The sequence below is a fragment of the Amblyraja radiata genome, chromosome 21, assembly GCF_010909765.2.
Source record: "Amblyraja radiata isolate CabotCenter1 chromosome 21, sAmbRad1.1.pri, whole genome shotgun sequence".
Lineage (NCBI taxonomy): Eukaryota > Metazoa > Chordata > Chondrichthyes > Rajiformes > Rajidae > Amblyraja > Amblyraja radiata.
In genome coordinates this window covers 28,083,942-28,101,436 of record NC_045976.1, presented here as the reverse complement: position 1 = coordinate 28,101,436, position 17,495 = coordinate 28,083,942, and the positions used below count along the sequence as shown (strand labels likewise).

Sequence of the window (17,495 nt, the reverse complement as noted above, 5' to 3'; positions counted from 1 at the left end):
ACTAAAAATGTGAGATAAGAATAGAGGGACATGAGCCAGGCGCAGGCAAGTGGGACTGGCTCAGTTAAGCAACTTAGTCAGCATGGACAGTGGGGCTGAAGGGCCTCTTTCCATGCTGTACAGCTCAATTACTATAATTTAAGTACAGCTTACTTTAACTGCAGAGTAGACAGAAAACAATAATGGTCCAAGTTACTTTCTAATGTTAATGCCTTTGGGCAATAAATAAGTTTCATAAAAACAACCTAGTAAAAGTTTTAATTATAAACTATTTTATTTTCTGACATCTCACTATTAAAATGCTAATTTTGTGTACGTGCAGCTTTCATTGACTGAACTAGAGGCTCATCTATTGCGTAAGCGTTTGGTTGAAGAAGATAATCTCATTATAGAACAAAGACGTGCCCGTGAAGACGTCATAAATCTAACCCGACTTGCTCAGATCAGGTCTGACGAAAGAGATCAAAAAGCAAGAGATCTAATAAATATCCAGGTACATGAGTTGTTATTCTATCATTCTCTTTCATTAAATTATAAAATATTGAGCATATATGGTGTAAATGGAGTCAAGAGACTGCAGATGCTGGAATCTTAAGCTAAAAACGAAGTGCTCGAGGAACTCAGTGGGTCAGGCATCCATGGAGAGAATGGGAAGACATTTTACGTCTGCAAACTGAGGGAACGGGGATAATTTCCCACACACCTGTCACCCTGTTCCTTTCCCCTCCTCTGTATGCTCATTGCCCACTATCCCATCTCTGAGTTCTCCCTCTTCCCTTTCACCTCCTCCTCTTTCTTTATTCGCTGTCTCTTTCCTTCCCACTGTCCCAACAATATGCTTCCCTCTACCGTTGTCACTATCTCTACCTATCTGTCGATACCAGGCATTGCTCCACCTCTCTTTTGCAGCTTTCTCCCCCTTACTTTAACAGTTGAAGAAGGGTCCTGACTCGAAATGCCTCTCTAATCCACAGATGCTGCCTGACCCGTTGAGTTCCTGCAGCACGTCGTATTTTGACGTACCCCGTATTTCCTGGCAATGAAGACACTATTTTTTACCCAAAAATAAGGCACGAAATTTTACCTGCGTCTTGGAGGCCGAAGGTTAGGTTGTTAGCCAAGAAAGATAGACTTGGCTATCCCTCAGTACAGCAACATTAAGAGCGATGTTGCTGTACTGAGGGATAGCCAAGTCTATCCCTCATTGCTGGCAGCTGATGGGAAGCAGCTGTAAAGTGGGAAGCGGCTGTAAAAGGACAGCACCGCTGGGGGAGGAGAGTTCCTTTCACAGCGTGTGGTGAGTCTGGCCAGGGGAGAGATGTAGCTCGGGTGGCTGCGTGCGGCCGTCGGGACCGGACAGCGGAACCGGCCGCCACCTCAACGCCTTCTGCCGGCTGGCCCGCCAGCCAGCCATGTGTCCTTCGGCACAGGTGCAACCGGTGGAGGTGGTGGTTGGCGGGTAGCTACTGGGCAGAAGGCTGACTGCTCCATCTTGGGCTCGCTCTCTCTCTCTCTCTCTCTCTCTCTCTCTCTCTCTCTACCAGTCCCGGGGCAGGCGACCTGGGAACTGTAGCCAGTCTCGGGGACGCGAGGGATCTGGGAATAGCAGCCAGTCCCGGGAATGTGAGGGATCTGGGAACTGAAGCCAGTCCCAGGGATGAGAGGGATCTGGGAACTGCAGCCAGTCCCGGGGCACACAAGTGATGTTGCCGACCCCTGGACTAAACCAAACCCCTGACCCTGTCCCGCCATCCTTTTTTCAAAATGTAGCATCTAAAATAGGGGGTGCATCTTCGACACAGGCACGAACCCATACTGGGTTCTTCAGCACAAACTCAACCCCCTGAAGTGTAATTTTGGGTCCCGGAAGTTACTCCAAACCATCACATCTGAAGCAGTTATCCAGAAGTTGCAATGTCATTTCTCCATGCACGGTTCCCCTACACGCCTACTATCTGACAACGGCAGTCAATTCACCAGCCAGCTTTTCGGAAACTTCACTCAACAATGGGACTTTCAACATATCACCAGCAGCCCTGAGTTTCCGCAGTCCAACACTCGTCGAACGGGCTGTCCGAAGCGCAAAACAACTAATGGAGCGTTCTTGTCTTGTAAAATCCGACGTCTACCTGGACCTGCTCAATTTAAGGAACATTGCCAGGGATCCCTTCCTGGGTTCCCCAGCCCAACGACTGATGTCTCGCCAAACCCACGCTGACCTGCCTGTACCCCAACACCTTTTGCAGCCACAGGTCCGTTCTCCTCCCGTGGTCCAGAAACAACTACAATTGAAGCATGATGCACAAAACGTTTTTTGACAAGTCCAGTAAGTCACTTCTGTGGACAGGTTGTTCGTCTCCAGACCAACAAGGTCTATGGCCTTCTGGGTCACATCCACAGCCCTGCTAAAGAACCGCGCTCTTACCTGGTAAGCGTGGTCGGGGCCATTTACAGTCGCAACCGTCAACATCTCCTTCCTGTGAAGGAACCACGTCCTGCGACTCCGTATCCAGAGGTCTCGCGTTTTGTATACCCTCCCATTACCAGGCCAACTGCTCCCCACTGCCTGAGACTGTGTCCCCCGCGGCCTCTCCACGGCGTTCAGCGCCCAGCTCGCCTATTTCGCCACTTCCACCAGACGGGGCTCTGGTGCCGTCCCCGGTCACATCCCCGTTCCCCTCCCCAGTCACTTCACGGGTGAAAGGAGAAGACACAGATTCGTACCGCACACACGCCGGATGGGTCAGCCGTGATTTTGTGTAACCATGTATACTCTCCCATATGCGTTACGAGCATTTCGGCTACTGTATTGTTTAGCCACCATGTATCCACGTATCTATGCTTTATTTTGTTTCCACAAGGAAAGATGTAGATTGGTTACTTCCTACCAAACAATTGTAGTACTTGTTAGTAGTAGCTCCGTCAACTATGCGGTTTATATTATGAGGAGTTTGCTTACGTAATGTAGTCTGGATAGCTGCTAGTTACTGTAACACCTTGCAGACCAATGCTGTAAGAGTGCTTTAATAAATACATTTTGTACCTTGACTTGTGCACGACTCAACTCATTACAGTATATAAAATCATGAAAGATACAGATGGATGGAGTAGATAGCCAGAGTCGTAATAGGAGCATATAAAACCAGAAGGCATTGTTTTAAGCTGAGGAAGGAGGTTTAAAGGCAATCTTGACAAATCTGTTGCACAGAGGCATCAGGGCTGGAACTTGATTGAGAGGGCATAGAGGTAAATGGAATTAATACAGGCAAGTGGGAATAGTGTAGATGGGCATGATGGTCACCATCGACAGTCACTACATTACTCTCAGAAGTGCAGACATGTAGTATTCTACATGTTCACAAATTCAATATGGTAACTTTTGTTGTTTTTAAAACAGCAAAAACGTGATCGAACTATTGAAGAACTGAAAACGGAGAAACTGAATTTACATGACTCCACGAAGAAAGTTAAACATATGCTGGTTGGGTAAGAATGCTGATTATATATATAGTTATATATTTTTTTTCCTATCTACGTTTTGTTTTCTTAGAAATCTGTCTTTCAGGTGTATTTGTTTTACCACAAAAAACTTCAATAAATATTGCAATTAAAATACTGCACAGGTAATCCAGCCGTCCCGATAACCAGGAGTCCATCGTTCAAAATCTAATATGCCAACTGTGCAATTTAGATTCAGTTAATTCTGTGGAATTTGGAACAACTACACTCAGTAACATTAACTACAAAAACTACTGGGTTGTCATAAAAAGGCATATGGTAAATTGGTGCCTTTCAGGAGAGGAAATCTACTGTCCTTACTCAGTCTGGCCTATACGTGGCTCAAGATGTTTCACATGTGGTTGACTCTCTTCCAGCTCTAGGGTAATATTGCTACGGAACGGATATTGCAATAATTGGGTGCGGGGAGAGGATAGTGTGGAGAATGCTTCCAGGACATTGGAGGGATCTTCACAGACTGGTGGAGAGCAGTGCCTGTAGAAAGCATGCGTTTTGCCTTCAGACATCATGGCAACCCTCCAGGGCTTCAATCAGGTGCTCCTGTCAGGAGGCTCGAAGGACATGTGTGTACCATTTAGGAAAGGTGGCAATGGAGCAAATGTCTTCTGCACTAGTAAATATTGCAATAAAACAAAAACACAAAATGCTGGAAATCTCAGCAGCTCAATCCACATTGGTGGAAAGAGAAACAGAAACTGTGATTCGGGGTCCAAAACCCCCTTATCTGAAATGAAAAGGGGATCATAAGAAGCTTATAAAGCTGCAGTGAGGATGGAAGAAGGGGATGTCTCTAAAAACCTGGATGCAACATAATTTCCTCAAACTCAACAGCGATAAGACAGAATTTCTCCTCATAGGCTCCAAAGCCACACTTAGCAAAATCAATAACCCCACTCTCACCATCGACGGCACCACTGTCTCCCCATCTCCCCAGGCCCGCAACCTTGGCGTGATCTTTGATTCCACCCTCTCCCTTGAGCCTCACATCCGCCATGTCATTAAAACCTCCTTCTTTCATCTCCGCAACATCGCCAAACTCAGACCCTCTCTCACACCGCCTGCTGCTGAAAGACTCATCCATGCCTTCATCTCCTCCCGACTGGACTATTGCAACTCACTTCTCCTTGGCATCAGCTCCACCTACATCAACCGACTCCAACTGGTCCAGAACGCAGCCGCCCGACTCATCACCCACACCAAATCCTGGCATCACATCACTCCAGTCCTCAAAAAACTTCACTGGCTTCCCGTCTCCCACCGGATCACCTACAAAATCCTGGTCCTCACCTACAAAGCCCTCCACCATCTGGCCCCCACATATCTCATTGACCTCCTCTCCCCCTACCAACCCTCACGGTCCCTCAGATCCACATCAGCCGGTCTCCTCTCCATCCACAAGTCCAACCTCCGCAGTTTTGGGGACAGAGCCTTCTCCAGGGCAGCTCCCAGGCTCTGGAACTCCCTCCCCCAACTGATCCGCAATTCCGTGTCCCTCCCCATCTTCCAGTCCCGCCTCAAGACCCATCTCTTCACCTCTGCCTATCCTTAGCCCCACGTCCCCGTCCCTTTTCATCTGTGCATTAATTGCCTCATGCTGTGTTTTGTATTGAATTCTGTCTTTACTTTGTGTACTAGTCATGTCTCTACTATTTATTTCATTCCCCTTACATGTTTTTCCTATACATGCTCAATTTTTGTAAGGTGTCCTTGAGACTCTTGAAAGGCGCCCATAAATAAAATGTATTATTATTATTATTATAATAGGGTAAACCCAGGGTGACCACTGGGATTAGCTGAAAACAAGGCTATCTGGTCAATGAGTGAATGAGAGCAGTTAGAAAACAGATCAAAAAATGTGAAAATTGCACAATGAAATGTGAAAATTACACAATGAAATGAGAAAATTGCAAAATGAAATGAGAAAATTCCAAAATGCAGAGCAGGTGTACAAACCCAGCATATACCCCTCTTCCACAGCAACAAAAAGGAAGGACCGGAAGCAAGATGAACCAATACTGCAAAAGGGTGACTGATGCAGACTGAAAAATCAAGCTTACCTGAAGTTGTAGAATTTAAATTAATATTAAGTCAAGAAGACTGCAACATGCCCACATAGAAAATGATGTGCTCTTGCTCAAACATGCATTATACCTTACTGTGAGAGTACAGGACGCCACAGACCAATAAATCAAACTGGTAGTGGGATGACCAATGAAAGGGGCAGACATTAGGAAGTTACGGTAGCCATTCCAGACTGTATGCAGGCATATACTGCAAAGCGATCACCCCATCTTCATTTGGTGAACAAAGCTGTGGGAATCAGTGGCCTTGTAATGGATGTTGGAAACTAGCTTATCTACTGAGACGAAGACCAAGAAATCCCGAAAAGAAAGTTAGTGATTCACTATGTGAAGGTGAGGGCAGCAAAAGTAATCGAACTGTTGAGTTTTGCACAAGTTCAGCAGTCAACACCAATTCAGTCGTTAGTGTACTGGAAAAGGCATTGAGGGGATGGGCCCAGGTAGAATTTAAACAAAGACTGTTTCACATATCTTACAAAAAGGCAGATTGAGCACATGCGGGTGGAGTGGAAGGAGAAGTTGTTTAAGATGAGAACAGGTTCAACTGGGTGAATGAGTGCATTGGTGGAGGGGAACTGGTTGGGCCTCTGCTCATGGGAGAAGGGTGGAGACCATCAGATCATCCTGATGTGGAATGGGAAGATAACAAGTGTATATGTCCATAATAAAGGTGAGTCCATTGGGACCAGGAATTTGGAAATTGTCAAAATTGTGGAGTGCATTGGAGCTGTCAATGGTATAAGTGAAAAGAAGCTGGTCACAAGGAGGACGGGTCGAGTCAAGGGAGGAGGAAGTAAGTTTGGTGAGGCAAGAACAGGCTGATATTTCACTAGTGAGTCGGGATTTTGTGTGACCTTCCTCATGCAGCAATGTGTAACAAAATGGGAGACGTGGCAGAGACCAGTGTCAGCAGCCTGGAAGTTCAGGAGCTGAGAATAAATATGATCTTCATCTTCACAAGCAATGTATTCCAGACTGACTGTCAAGTCAAGTCACTTTTATTTATATAGCACATTTAAAAAACAACTCTCGTTGGCCAAAGTACTTTACATTGGTATAAGAATAGTATAACAAACAACGGTGGTTCATAGATTAAATACAAACATCACTACATACATATAGCCCTCGCTCAGAGGACGTCAAGAAAGGCTTGGGAGTAGCGATGAGCTTTACGTCCCGACTTAAAGGAGTCGATAGAGGGGGCAGTTCTGATGGGAAGAGGGATGCTGTTCCACAGCAGACTGTACATTACAAGACATCACAGATCTTAGTGAGAGTAAAGAATGAAGTTTGAGTGTTGAACCTTTAAATTGTCTTGCTTTCATGGAATCTAGGTTAGCATGACCTGGCTGTTCTGTAAGTAAATAATAACTCTAATTTTTCAGGCCAATTAAATTATAAATCTCACTGTAACAGGAATGTCCATGTTGAAAACTGCTCATGAGAGTAAGGAAGGTTGGCAAGAAAGATGCAAGGGCAAAGGAAATCAACTTTTCTGATGGGTACTAAGTGATGCAGAAATATGCATAAAATCTCTATTTGAGGATAACCTCATTTTCAAATGCACACCACTATTTTTATTTGAAGTTGTCTGAACTTGAAAAATGCTGTGAATTAACTATTTCCTAATTTATATACTTTTATGTTAGATTTATTAAAATAAAACATATTCCAATCATAACTATAGTTACCTACACAGTAAATGATAGAGCCTTGGACAGTGTTGCAGAACAGAGAGATCTAAGAGTACAGGCACACAGTTCCCTAAAAGTGGCAAGTCAGATGGACTTTGAATGAACAAAAGAATGTTTGGCTGCTTCCCTGCAATGGGAGGGTAATGAAGCACTAAAGTTGGCACACCATGATGCAGCTATACATTCGTTGGATGGACCACACTTGGAGTACTGTGTGAAAATCTCGTTTCCCAGCTATAGGAACAATTTCAATGTTGGATTACAGCATTCAATATTTATTTCTGCTCTGCACCACTATATAAGAACACAATAGTAACAATCTAAATGCATGTCAAATCATACAGGTAATGACCTATGTAGATTTGGATAGGCACGTTCAGAAAAGTATTACTAAAGTCAATTTGTAAACAGTCTAAGTCTAAAAGACACTGCAGATGTTGGAACAAAAACAAAATTCTGGAGGACCTCAGCAGGCCAGGCAGCATCTGTGGAAGGAAATGGCCAGGTGATGTTTTGGGTCGTGATCCTTCTTCAGACTGCATTAATTTTCTCAAAAGGAAATTATGCTTGTCATTTGACAGTCTAACCAAAGGAAAATATTGTGCTCTCTTTTATTGTAGCATAAAGAATTTTACTAAAATCTATCAGATCATCAAAAATGAGAGAAACAAGTATGTCAACCTCATACAAAGTGCAGCACAGGAATCTGCAGAAGAGCGAGAGAAGATCAAGATTCTACAGAATGAAACTGAGATTCTTAGGACCACTACATTGGTCAAAGACAGGTACATTTGAAATAAGATCTAAAGTAATGAGGAACTATTATGCAGAATGGTGCATTACTGTGAACTAAAAACAAGAATTCATTATTTACAAGCAAAATCTAATTGTGTGTATTTGGGAAATCGCTGTGAATGATTTGTGATCTTCCGATGTTGTCATGTTTTTACTTTGCATGTAAGTTACAGTTTTGAATATATTTTATATAATCTGAAATATCTATCAATCTAAATTAAAATATGATTAATTTTAATCATTGTTGAAAAAGTACAGAGAAATCTTCCATTGTTCATCCCTGATGTATCCATCCATCATTGTGCTGGAAGAATACATCACTGAGAATAATCAGTGAGACTTACATTGATTGAATTAATAGGGCCAGAAGTGAGGCCCTCTCCACTATTTAATGATTAACTAAAATAAACCATATTTTAGAACACACGATAAATCACCTGCTGCACATTAGCAGTGTTCCATGCCTTGACGCCATGTTTATAACCAGACACTATTTGAAAATGAAATTAGAGCCACTGATTATTTTCTCCCTTTTAAGAGCATAGCATAACTTAACTTGGGCTTGGCAATGTTCTACTTTGCAAGCTGTTGGACTCCTCTATTACTCTGTTTATATGTTAATCATAACTAATACTTAACACTTTTCAGTCTTAACTTCATGTCCAAATACAAAGTATTAATTTAGAACTGTGAGATCATATTTTGTAAGAGGTGCTATCCTTTAGCTGTTTCATGAGCTGCATTGCTTTCCATGCATTCCTTTCTTTGTCCATGTTCCCATGAACGAATATGTTGGAACCGCATTTTTTACACATTGATCTTGACAATTTCCCAACTGCTAATGCATCAGTGGAAGTACATCCAGCTTGATATATACAGTAACTGTTCCATATACACACCCTCTCTCAGAGATCGACAATCTTTGTAACTAATCTAATTAGTTACAAAATCAACCTGCATTCTCTTTGCCATCCTAATTTTCTCTTTAATTTTACATACATTTTCTATATTTAGTTAGACATTTGGCAATAGTTACCTCTTGGTATCTATTTTAAGCTTCTCTTTTCAAGTTATCCTATCCTGTTTGCTCCTCAACTTCCAGCAGGCTTCCTGCGAACATAAATCTGTACCCTCACTAACTCTGAACATCTCCCACTTCTCTGATAATGATTTACCTTCATGTATCTAGTTCCCGTCCGGCTCTGTTAAATCACAGCCCAACATTTCCTGGATGTGACTCACCACCTGCTTTCCTTGCTCTCATACTTGCTGGATCCACACATACTTGGCACAAATATTCAAAAATCATCTTTGCACCAAGAAGCCAGCTTTATCTCACTCCCTCACTTAAATAATTTGATAGACTGGCTATCGCAAAACCCCCTGTGAAGCAAAGTGACATGATGAAAGTGAAATAGCAGCAGTTGAGATTGCAGGTATTTTTATTCATTCAAATCTGAGGGTAAAACCTGCGAACTGAAGATAATCATTGTGGTCAGGTCATGCTATATCTCTTGAACATGTTCCCCCTTCATATCCCCTTTCAGAGGTGAAACAACAATTGAAGCACGTCCAGTTTCAACTGCTGTTGATAAAAGTGAAGTGAGAAATGCTGTCAATTAAAGAGAAATAGATAAATATTAGTAACATTTTCGTATTACCCAGTCACATTCAAACAAGTCATTGAGGTACAAACCTGGTTTGAATGCCAATTCCCTCAATTCATATCAACTCTACTAAAATGAAAAACAATAAATGATGTGCCTTCAATAATGGCTGATCATTCAATAATTATTATGAAATTGAAATTCCTCTTCCATTTTCCCATACTCTGGAATGATCATCGTTTTATTTGTAATTAGCATTTTTCTAATCATTGAAGTATATTTAACATCCAGCCCAGAATTGCCTGTCTATTTTTGGAAATATGATTACAACTTAAATACAATATGACTTGCATTGCCTCAAGTAGAGAATAAAAGGACTCTTTATTTGTTACATATACAATTTTGTAATGAAAATGTTCTACTGGGTGCAGATTTTTGCTGGTTTGAAAACAAATACAATTATTTGACTTCTGTATTGGTGCTGCCACACACTATATTCATTGCCACTCCACTTTTACCTGCAAAATTTATTTTTGCGTTCAAACTAAAGCAGCAGGTGGAAGTGAAAGGTATTTATTAAACACCAGCACAAAATTACATATTACTTAGCATCCTAACTGTTCAAGTAGACATTAGATGTGAATTAAAATTAAGTAAATGATTCATATGTACAATTTAATTTTATTTCCACTACAGTCAGCTGCAAAAATATAAGTTTAAGCATTCAAACAGCTACGTCATTAGGGACAGCCTGAGGAGGGCTATTTGCAAATTGGACCAAGTACTTCGACAATTGGGAGAAAAGAGAGAAGGACAAAAGATAAAAATTGTCAAACTTAGTAGCCTGATTAACCAGGCTGAAGAGGATATGATAAAGCTACGGAAAAAATATGAGTCTATTGTTCAGAATCGCAATGAAAGGTAATTTGTCAAAAGACTTGTCAAAGTTTATATGGTTATTGATATTTTTAATAGTTGACATCAAGAAAAATAAAAGAGAGGAAACATTGACATTGTTGACTAGAAAATGTGGTATGCCTTCTATTTGGTTAGACCTGCTGAGTCGTACCAAGTGTTTTTGGTCAATTAATAGCTCTAGGAGGGGAGCAGTCTGATGCAAGTAAAAAATTAGGAGTTCTTGGTAGAAATTACAAAAAATATAATCAAAGTGTCAGGGGAATTTTAAAGAGGAAATTGTACTATCGTATTTCATAAAACCCCATTTCCTTCCCTTTTCTTACTAAGTATTTTCATCTGCCGGTAACATGTGGCTTGTTTGCTGCCTGTAGTTCATAAAGTATTTAATAGATTATACACATATACTTTTCTTCAAGATATCTCCCACAGACCAACACAATTTGTATTACAAACCACATTATATGACAGAAAGCACACTAATTCCAGTTAATGATTAGATACCTGTACAGTATGGATTTATGCTCCAGAAGCAAGTTTATTGAAATCATATCTGGCAATTTACATTGCTTGATGGACTGAAAAATGTAATGTCAGAGAACGTTATTCCCTTTATCATGTATTTGTACACTGTGGATGGCTCGATTATAATCATGTATAGTCTTTCCGCTGACTGGTTCGCACGCAACAAAAGCTTTTCACTGCACCTCAGTATATGTGACAATAACCTAAACTAAATAAACTAAATTAAATGGTAGATAAAGTTTAACCCAGGCAAATGTGAGGTGATGCATTCATGAGGCAAGGACATGTTACATTCCATCCTATTTCCCCCATATCAGAAAGAAATAAAACAAAAGGACATAGGTTTAAAGTAAGGAGGAATAAATTCAGAGAAGATGTGAGGGACCTGTCTTTATATACACCTGGAGTGTACTGCCTGAAATAGTGGTTGAGGCTGGGTTGCTTACAGCATTTAAGATGTGTCTCGATGAACACTTAAATTGGTTCAGCGTCATGGACTATGGACCAAGCGCTGGACGTTAGGTTTAGTAGGGAAGGTGCCACTGGTCATCATTGATAAGTTTGGCCAAATGGTCTGTTTTCATGCTGTACAATTATACGATTTATCGATAAAGGAGTTTGGATTCCTAGCAGCAGGGTCAAAAGCAACAAAAAACCCACATCAGATGAAGTGTCGTAAAATGAGTCCCACCGATGAAACAACTGAAGAAAATTTGATGAACAGTTGATCTAGTTTAACTGTCAAAAGAAATTACTGTAACCTGCATTCAGTAACATTCAAAGCTATTAATTGGTACTTATGCTGGTAAATCCTGGCAGTTTTTCGTGGAAGAACATAAAATATCACAACCGTACACAGACTACTAAGTAATGCTGCTTTTGGCTCCATAAATCAGTAAACCATTTAAAAAAATCATCCCAGAGCATTGCCATAAGAGACAAATATTTTTGAATATAGTATATTGCATTTTTTTCTTGTACGCCAAACTGAACAAATGATACTTTGTAAACAAAAACCTGATGCAGTGTAATTGTCTTTTTGTTTTGTTTACAGAGGAATACAATTAATTGAACGGGAGGAAGAGGTTTGTATTTTCTACGAGAAGTTAAGCATTCAGGATTCATTGATAAGTAATGGAGATGTGGAGTTACAGAGTACTGAGGAAGAAAAACGGATTTTGAAAATTCAACTGGCAGAAGAAACAAGAAAGATTCAAAATTTGCGCAAAGATATACCATGTAAACAGGAAATGGGGAAACATTTGGCCATATTACAGAGAGAGGTAAGAAAAGATTGGTATTGGATTATTATAGACATTGTCATGTGTACCAAGATACAGAGTTTGTTCTTTGAGGATACGGTTAACAAAATGTGGATGGTAAATTATTTAGTCCCATAACTTTGGAAAAGTTGTTGACAAAGTGAAATGTGAGTGATGATTAATTTAAAAAAAATCAAGATGGGAAACAATTTGCAAAATAGGAAAGAGAGGGAAAGTAAGAAGAATTGAAAAAGTATTGAAAACACAAGAAGCAATGTTAACAAATTAGAGCTGGCAGTTGTCATTCCTAAATTAGTTCTGGCTGACATCTTCATGCAAGGCACCTCATGACTCTTACAGGAATAAATTATTTTTACTGCAATTCAGTAGGGCCTTGATGAACTGCGCACGGTATTGGTCTCCTGATCTAAGAGAGAGGTGGTTTCTGCAACTAGACAATGGTGAACCTGTGGAGTTCACTGCTTCAGAGGGGCGTGGAGGCTCAGTCATTGTGTTCAATCAGTAGAGAGATCAATGGATTTCCCGGCATTAAGAAAATCAAGGGTTGCGGACATAGACCTGTTGAAGTAGAAGATTTTCCAGTTTGGCAAAGTTTACTCATTCCTTAACAGTTACACACCAGGGACATGGCTCTGTAAAATGGTCATCAAGAGGCCCATTGGAATCTTAAATAAATGTTCTAGTTCTTTGATGGGTCGAGAGAGGTACTGCCTTATGCTGTAGTGTTTCTTGTTCTGCACATTTCAATATTGTTATGCTGCATCTTTGCTTTCCTGTAAAAAGGATTTGGGTATTCCATTTTTCATAGCATACAGACTATTTGGAAGGAAACAACAGGGTAACCATCACTGAGAGAAAACTCTATCATTGGTGCAGTTGTACTCCTCCATATCAGACCTGTTTTCTATCTAATACACTCAACCTTTGCAATGACTATATTTTTGTACCTGGCATGAACAATTTATACAGTTTAACATGGTCACTACAACACATAGGTCCTTTATATGACTTGAGGATAACACAAAGAGTTTTGCCGTTAATAAAGAGCTGTGTACAAATTCCTGCCATTGTATTTTTTCTTTTATAGTTCTGCATTTTAGAAGATGGAAAATGTACAGATGCTCATAGATGTAAAGGGATAGTAGCTAATACACTACCTCCCCTATGCTGGTCAGGCCACTGATCTTATGATTGCTCATCTATGAGTAAAAATGAACACTCAGTGCCATAGTGCAACTGTCGTACTCAGCAGCATAGACCAGGGAAAAGTATTACACATCATAGAAATGCCACTTTGAACCAGACCACTCATTATCTTTGACATTTTCTTTGCCCTTTCTGCAACAATATGATTTTGTATTATTGACCTTATTATTTTTTATGTGTGTGTATGTGACTAATGTGGAAAAAACGTAACATTTGCCTGGTTAGCTCTGAAAGCTGAAACATCTCAACATAAATTCAGAGTGGGTAATTCTTAGATTGTTAACAATATAAACTACTTTACTTAAAGTAAGTTGCCAAGTTGTAACATTTTCACATAAATTTGAAATGTAACAGATCTATTCATGTTGTAGCTTACAGCTGGAATTTCTCTTCTTGTGCCAACATTTTCACAAGAGGTTGGGAAATGTAATCCATCTTTGTAAAATGATTATTTGATTCACAGAGAGTTGCTGAGCTCTCAGTATAAGAACATGCATTGCGGGGTGACTGTCAAATTTACCTTTTACTTTCATTGTGCCCGGTTCTTTCCAATCTTGACTAATCTTCAGGCATATTTTGAGGATGTAACAAGTAGAATGGATAAGGGAGAGCCAGTGGGTGTGGTGTATTTGGACTTTCAAAAAGCCTTTGACAAGATCCCACACATGGATTATTGTGCAAAATAAAGCATGCGGTATTGGGAGTAGGGTATTGACTTGGATAGAGAACTGGTTGGCAGACAGGAAGCAAAGAGTAGGAATTAACGGGTCCTTCTCCGAATGGCAGGCTAGTGACTAAGTGACTAGTGACTAGTGAGGTGCCGCATGGCTCGGTGCTGGGGACCCCAGTTATCTGCAATATATATTACTGATTTAGACGAGGGAATTAAATATGACATCTCCAAGTTTGTGGACGACACGAAGCTGGGTGGCTGTGTGAGCTGCGAGGAGGATGCTATGAGGCTGCAGGGTGACTTGGATAGGTTGGGCGAATGGGCAGATGCATGGCAGATGTAGTAAAATGTGGATAAATGTGAGGCTATCCACTTTGGCGGCAAGAATAGGAAGGCAGATTATTATCTGTATGGTGTCAGATTAGGAAAAGGGGAGGTGCAACGAGACCTGGGTGTGCTTGTACATCAGTCACTGAAAGTAAGCATGCAGGTACAGCAGACTGTAAAGAAAGCTAATGGCAGGTTGACCTTCATTGCGAGAGGATTTGAGTTTAGGAGCAAGAAGGTCCTATTGCAGTTGTACAGGGCCCTGGTGAGGCCGCACCTGAAGCATTGTGTGCAATTTGGATCTCCTAATTTGAGGAAGAACATTATTGCTATTGAGGGTGTGCAGTGTAGGTTCACCAGGTTAATTCCCGGGATGGTGGAACTGACATATGATGAAAGAATGGATCGACTGGAATTTAGAAGGCTGAGAGGGGATCTTATAGAAACATAAACAATTCTTAAAAAGGATTGGACAGGCTAGATGCAGTTAAAAAGTTCCCCATGATGGGCAAATACAGAACAGGGGTCACAGTTTAAGAATAAAGGGGAGGCCATTTCAGACTGAGATGAGGAAAAACATTTGCACCCAGAGAGTTTTGAACCTGTGGAATTCTCTGCCACAGAAGGAAATACTTTCTTTAAGACCCTAGGATGAAGTCCATCAGGAGCAAAGATTTTTCAGCCTGTAGCTTGTATAATTATTCTTCCATGGAATAATAACTTAATAGATAAAAAAACTTTGGGCTAGAAATGCCAATTTAATAACAAGAGAGGCACAGCGAAAGTTTTACCATTTTATTTATATTAGCATTTGTACATCATAGATACATAGAAAATAGGTGCAGGAGTAGGCCATTCGGCCCTTCGAACCTGCACCGCCATTCAATATGATCATGGCTGATCATCCAACTCAGTATCCCGTACCTGCCTTCTCTCCATACCCCCTGATCCCTTTAGCCACAAGGGCCACATCTAACTCCCTCTTAAATATAGCCAATGAACTGGCCTCAACTACCCTCTGTGGCAGAGAGTTCCAGAGATTCACCACTCTCTGTGTGAAAAAGTTTCTTCTCATCTCGGTCCTAAAGGATTTCCCCCTTATCCTTAAGCTGTGACCCCTTGTCCTGGACTTCCCCAACATAGGGAACAATCTTCCTGCATCTAGCCTGTCCAACCCCATAAGAAATTTGTACGTTTCTACAAGATCCCCTCTCAATCTCCTAAATTCTAGCGAGTATAAGCCAAGTCTATCCAGTCTTTCTTCATATGAAAGTCCTGACATCCCAGGAATCAGTCTGGTGAACCTTCTCTGCACTCCCTCCATGGCTATAATGTCCTTCCTCAGATTTGGAGACCAAAACTGTACGCAATACTCCAGGTGTGGTCTCACCAAGACCCTGTACAACTGCAGTAGAACCTCCCTGCTCCTATACTCAAATCCTTTTGCTATGAAAGCTAACATACCATTCGCTTTCTTCACTGCCTGCTGCACCTGCATGCCTACTTTCAATGACTGGTGTACCATGACACCCAGGTCTCGCTGCATCTCCCCTTTTCCTAATCGGCCACCATTTAGATAATAGTCTGCTTTCCTGTTTTTGCCACCAAAGTGGATAACCTCACATTTATCCACATTATACTGCATCTGCCAAACATTTGCCCACTCACCCAGCCTATCCAAGTCACCTTGCAGTCTCCTAGCATCCTCCTCACAGCTAACACTGCCCCCCAGCTTAGTGTCATCCGCAAACTTGGAGATGTTGCCTTCAATTCCCTCATCCAGATCATTAATATAAATTGTAAATAGCTGGGGTCCCAGCACTGAGCCTTGCGGTACCCCACTAGTCACTGCCTGCCATTGTGAAAAGGACCCGTTTACTCCCACTCTTTGCTTCCTGTTTGCCAGCCAGTTCTCTATCCACATCAATACTGAACCCCCAATACCGTGTGCTTTAAGTTTGTATACTAATCTCTTATGTGGGACCTTGTCGAAAGCCTTCTGAAAGTCCAGATACAACACATCCACTGGTTCTCCCCTATCCACTCTACGTTACATCCTCAAAAAATTCTATAAGATTCGTCAGACATGATTTACCTTTCGTAAATCCATGCTGACTTTGACCAATGATTTCACCACTTTCCAAATGTGCTGCTATCCCATCTTTAATAACTGACTCTAGCAGTTTCCCCACTACCGATGTTAGACTAACTGGTCTGTAATTCCCCGTTTTCTCTCTCCCTCCCTTCTTAAAAAGTGGGGTTACGTTTGCTACCCTCCAACCCTCAGGAACTACTCCAGAATCTAAAGTTTTGAAAAATTATCACTAATGCATCCACTATTTCTGGAGCTAAATGTACTAATTAATCAAATGTACTAATTAAGCAATAAAGATCATTTATCTAATCTTAATCTTTACAATTATTTCATCTGCAGCTTGAACTGTCTCAAGACAAAGTCCAAAGTCTTGAGAAGATTTTAGTGGACCCTTCAAGTGAAAACAGAACACGATTATTGGGAGGAGATGATCCTTCATTTGATAATCTACACCAAAGAGTAAATGAGGTAAAGCTTTTAAGCATTAAAGCTTATTAAATGTCATGAAGTTATGTACAACATTTTATTCATATCTCTCATATTCAAAAAGAAAAACTAAATGGTTCAATGCAAAGCAAACATTTGTCATTAGTGGGAAAACTAGCCTTAATTTGTGATTAAATGTTATTGCAAGTTATACTTACGACCAGATGAATCAATTCTTCAATCCAGGAAAGAGCTCCAATCTTGAACTTGCAGTATGTATTAAAGTGTCTTCAACTACCAAAGACTTATTTCATATATCAAAATTAACTGTGAGATTAAAATGGTCTAG

General features: G+C 40.9%; 1 protein-coding gene across 1 annotated transcript in view; it reads left to right on the top strand.

The window, feature by feature from the left end:
- ccdc146 (coiled-coil domain containing 146) overlaps nt 1-17,495 on the top strand; it is a 104,387-nt gene that overhangs the window by 76,741 nt on the left and 10,151 nt on the right. The window contains exons 11-16 of the mRNA XM_033039860.1: nt 323-493; nt 3,398-3,486; nt 7,915-8,079; nt 10,393-10,617; nt 12,191-12,419; nt 17,060-17,188. Of these exons, the coding sequence (XP_032895751.1) occupies nt 323-493; nt 3,398-3,486; nt 7,915-8,079; nt 10,393-10,617; nt 12,191-12,419; nt 17,060-17,188 (1,008 nt within the window). The remainder of the gene's footprint in view (nt 1-322; nt 494-3,397; nt 3,487-7,914; nt 8,080-10,392; nt 10,618-12,190; nt 12,420-17,059; nt 17,189-17,495) is intronic.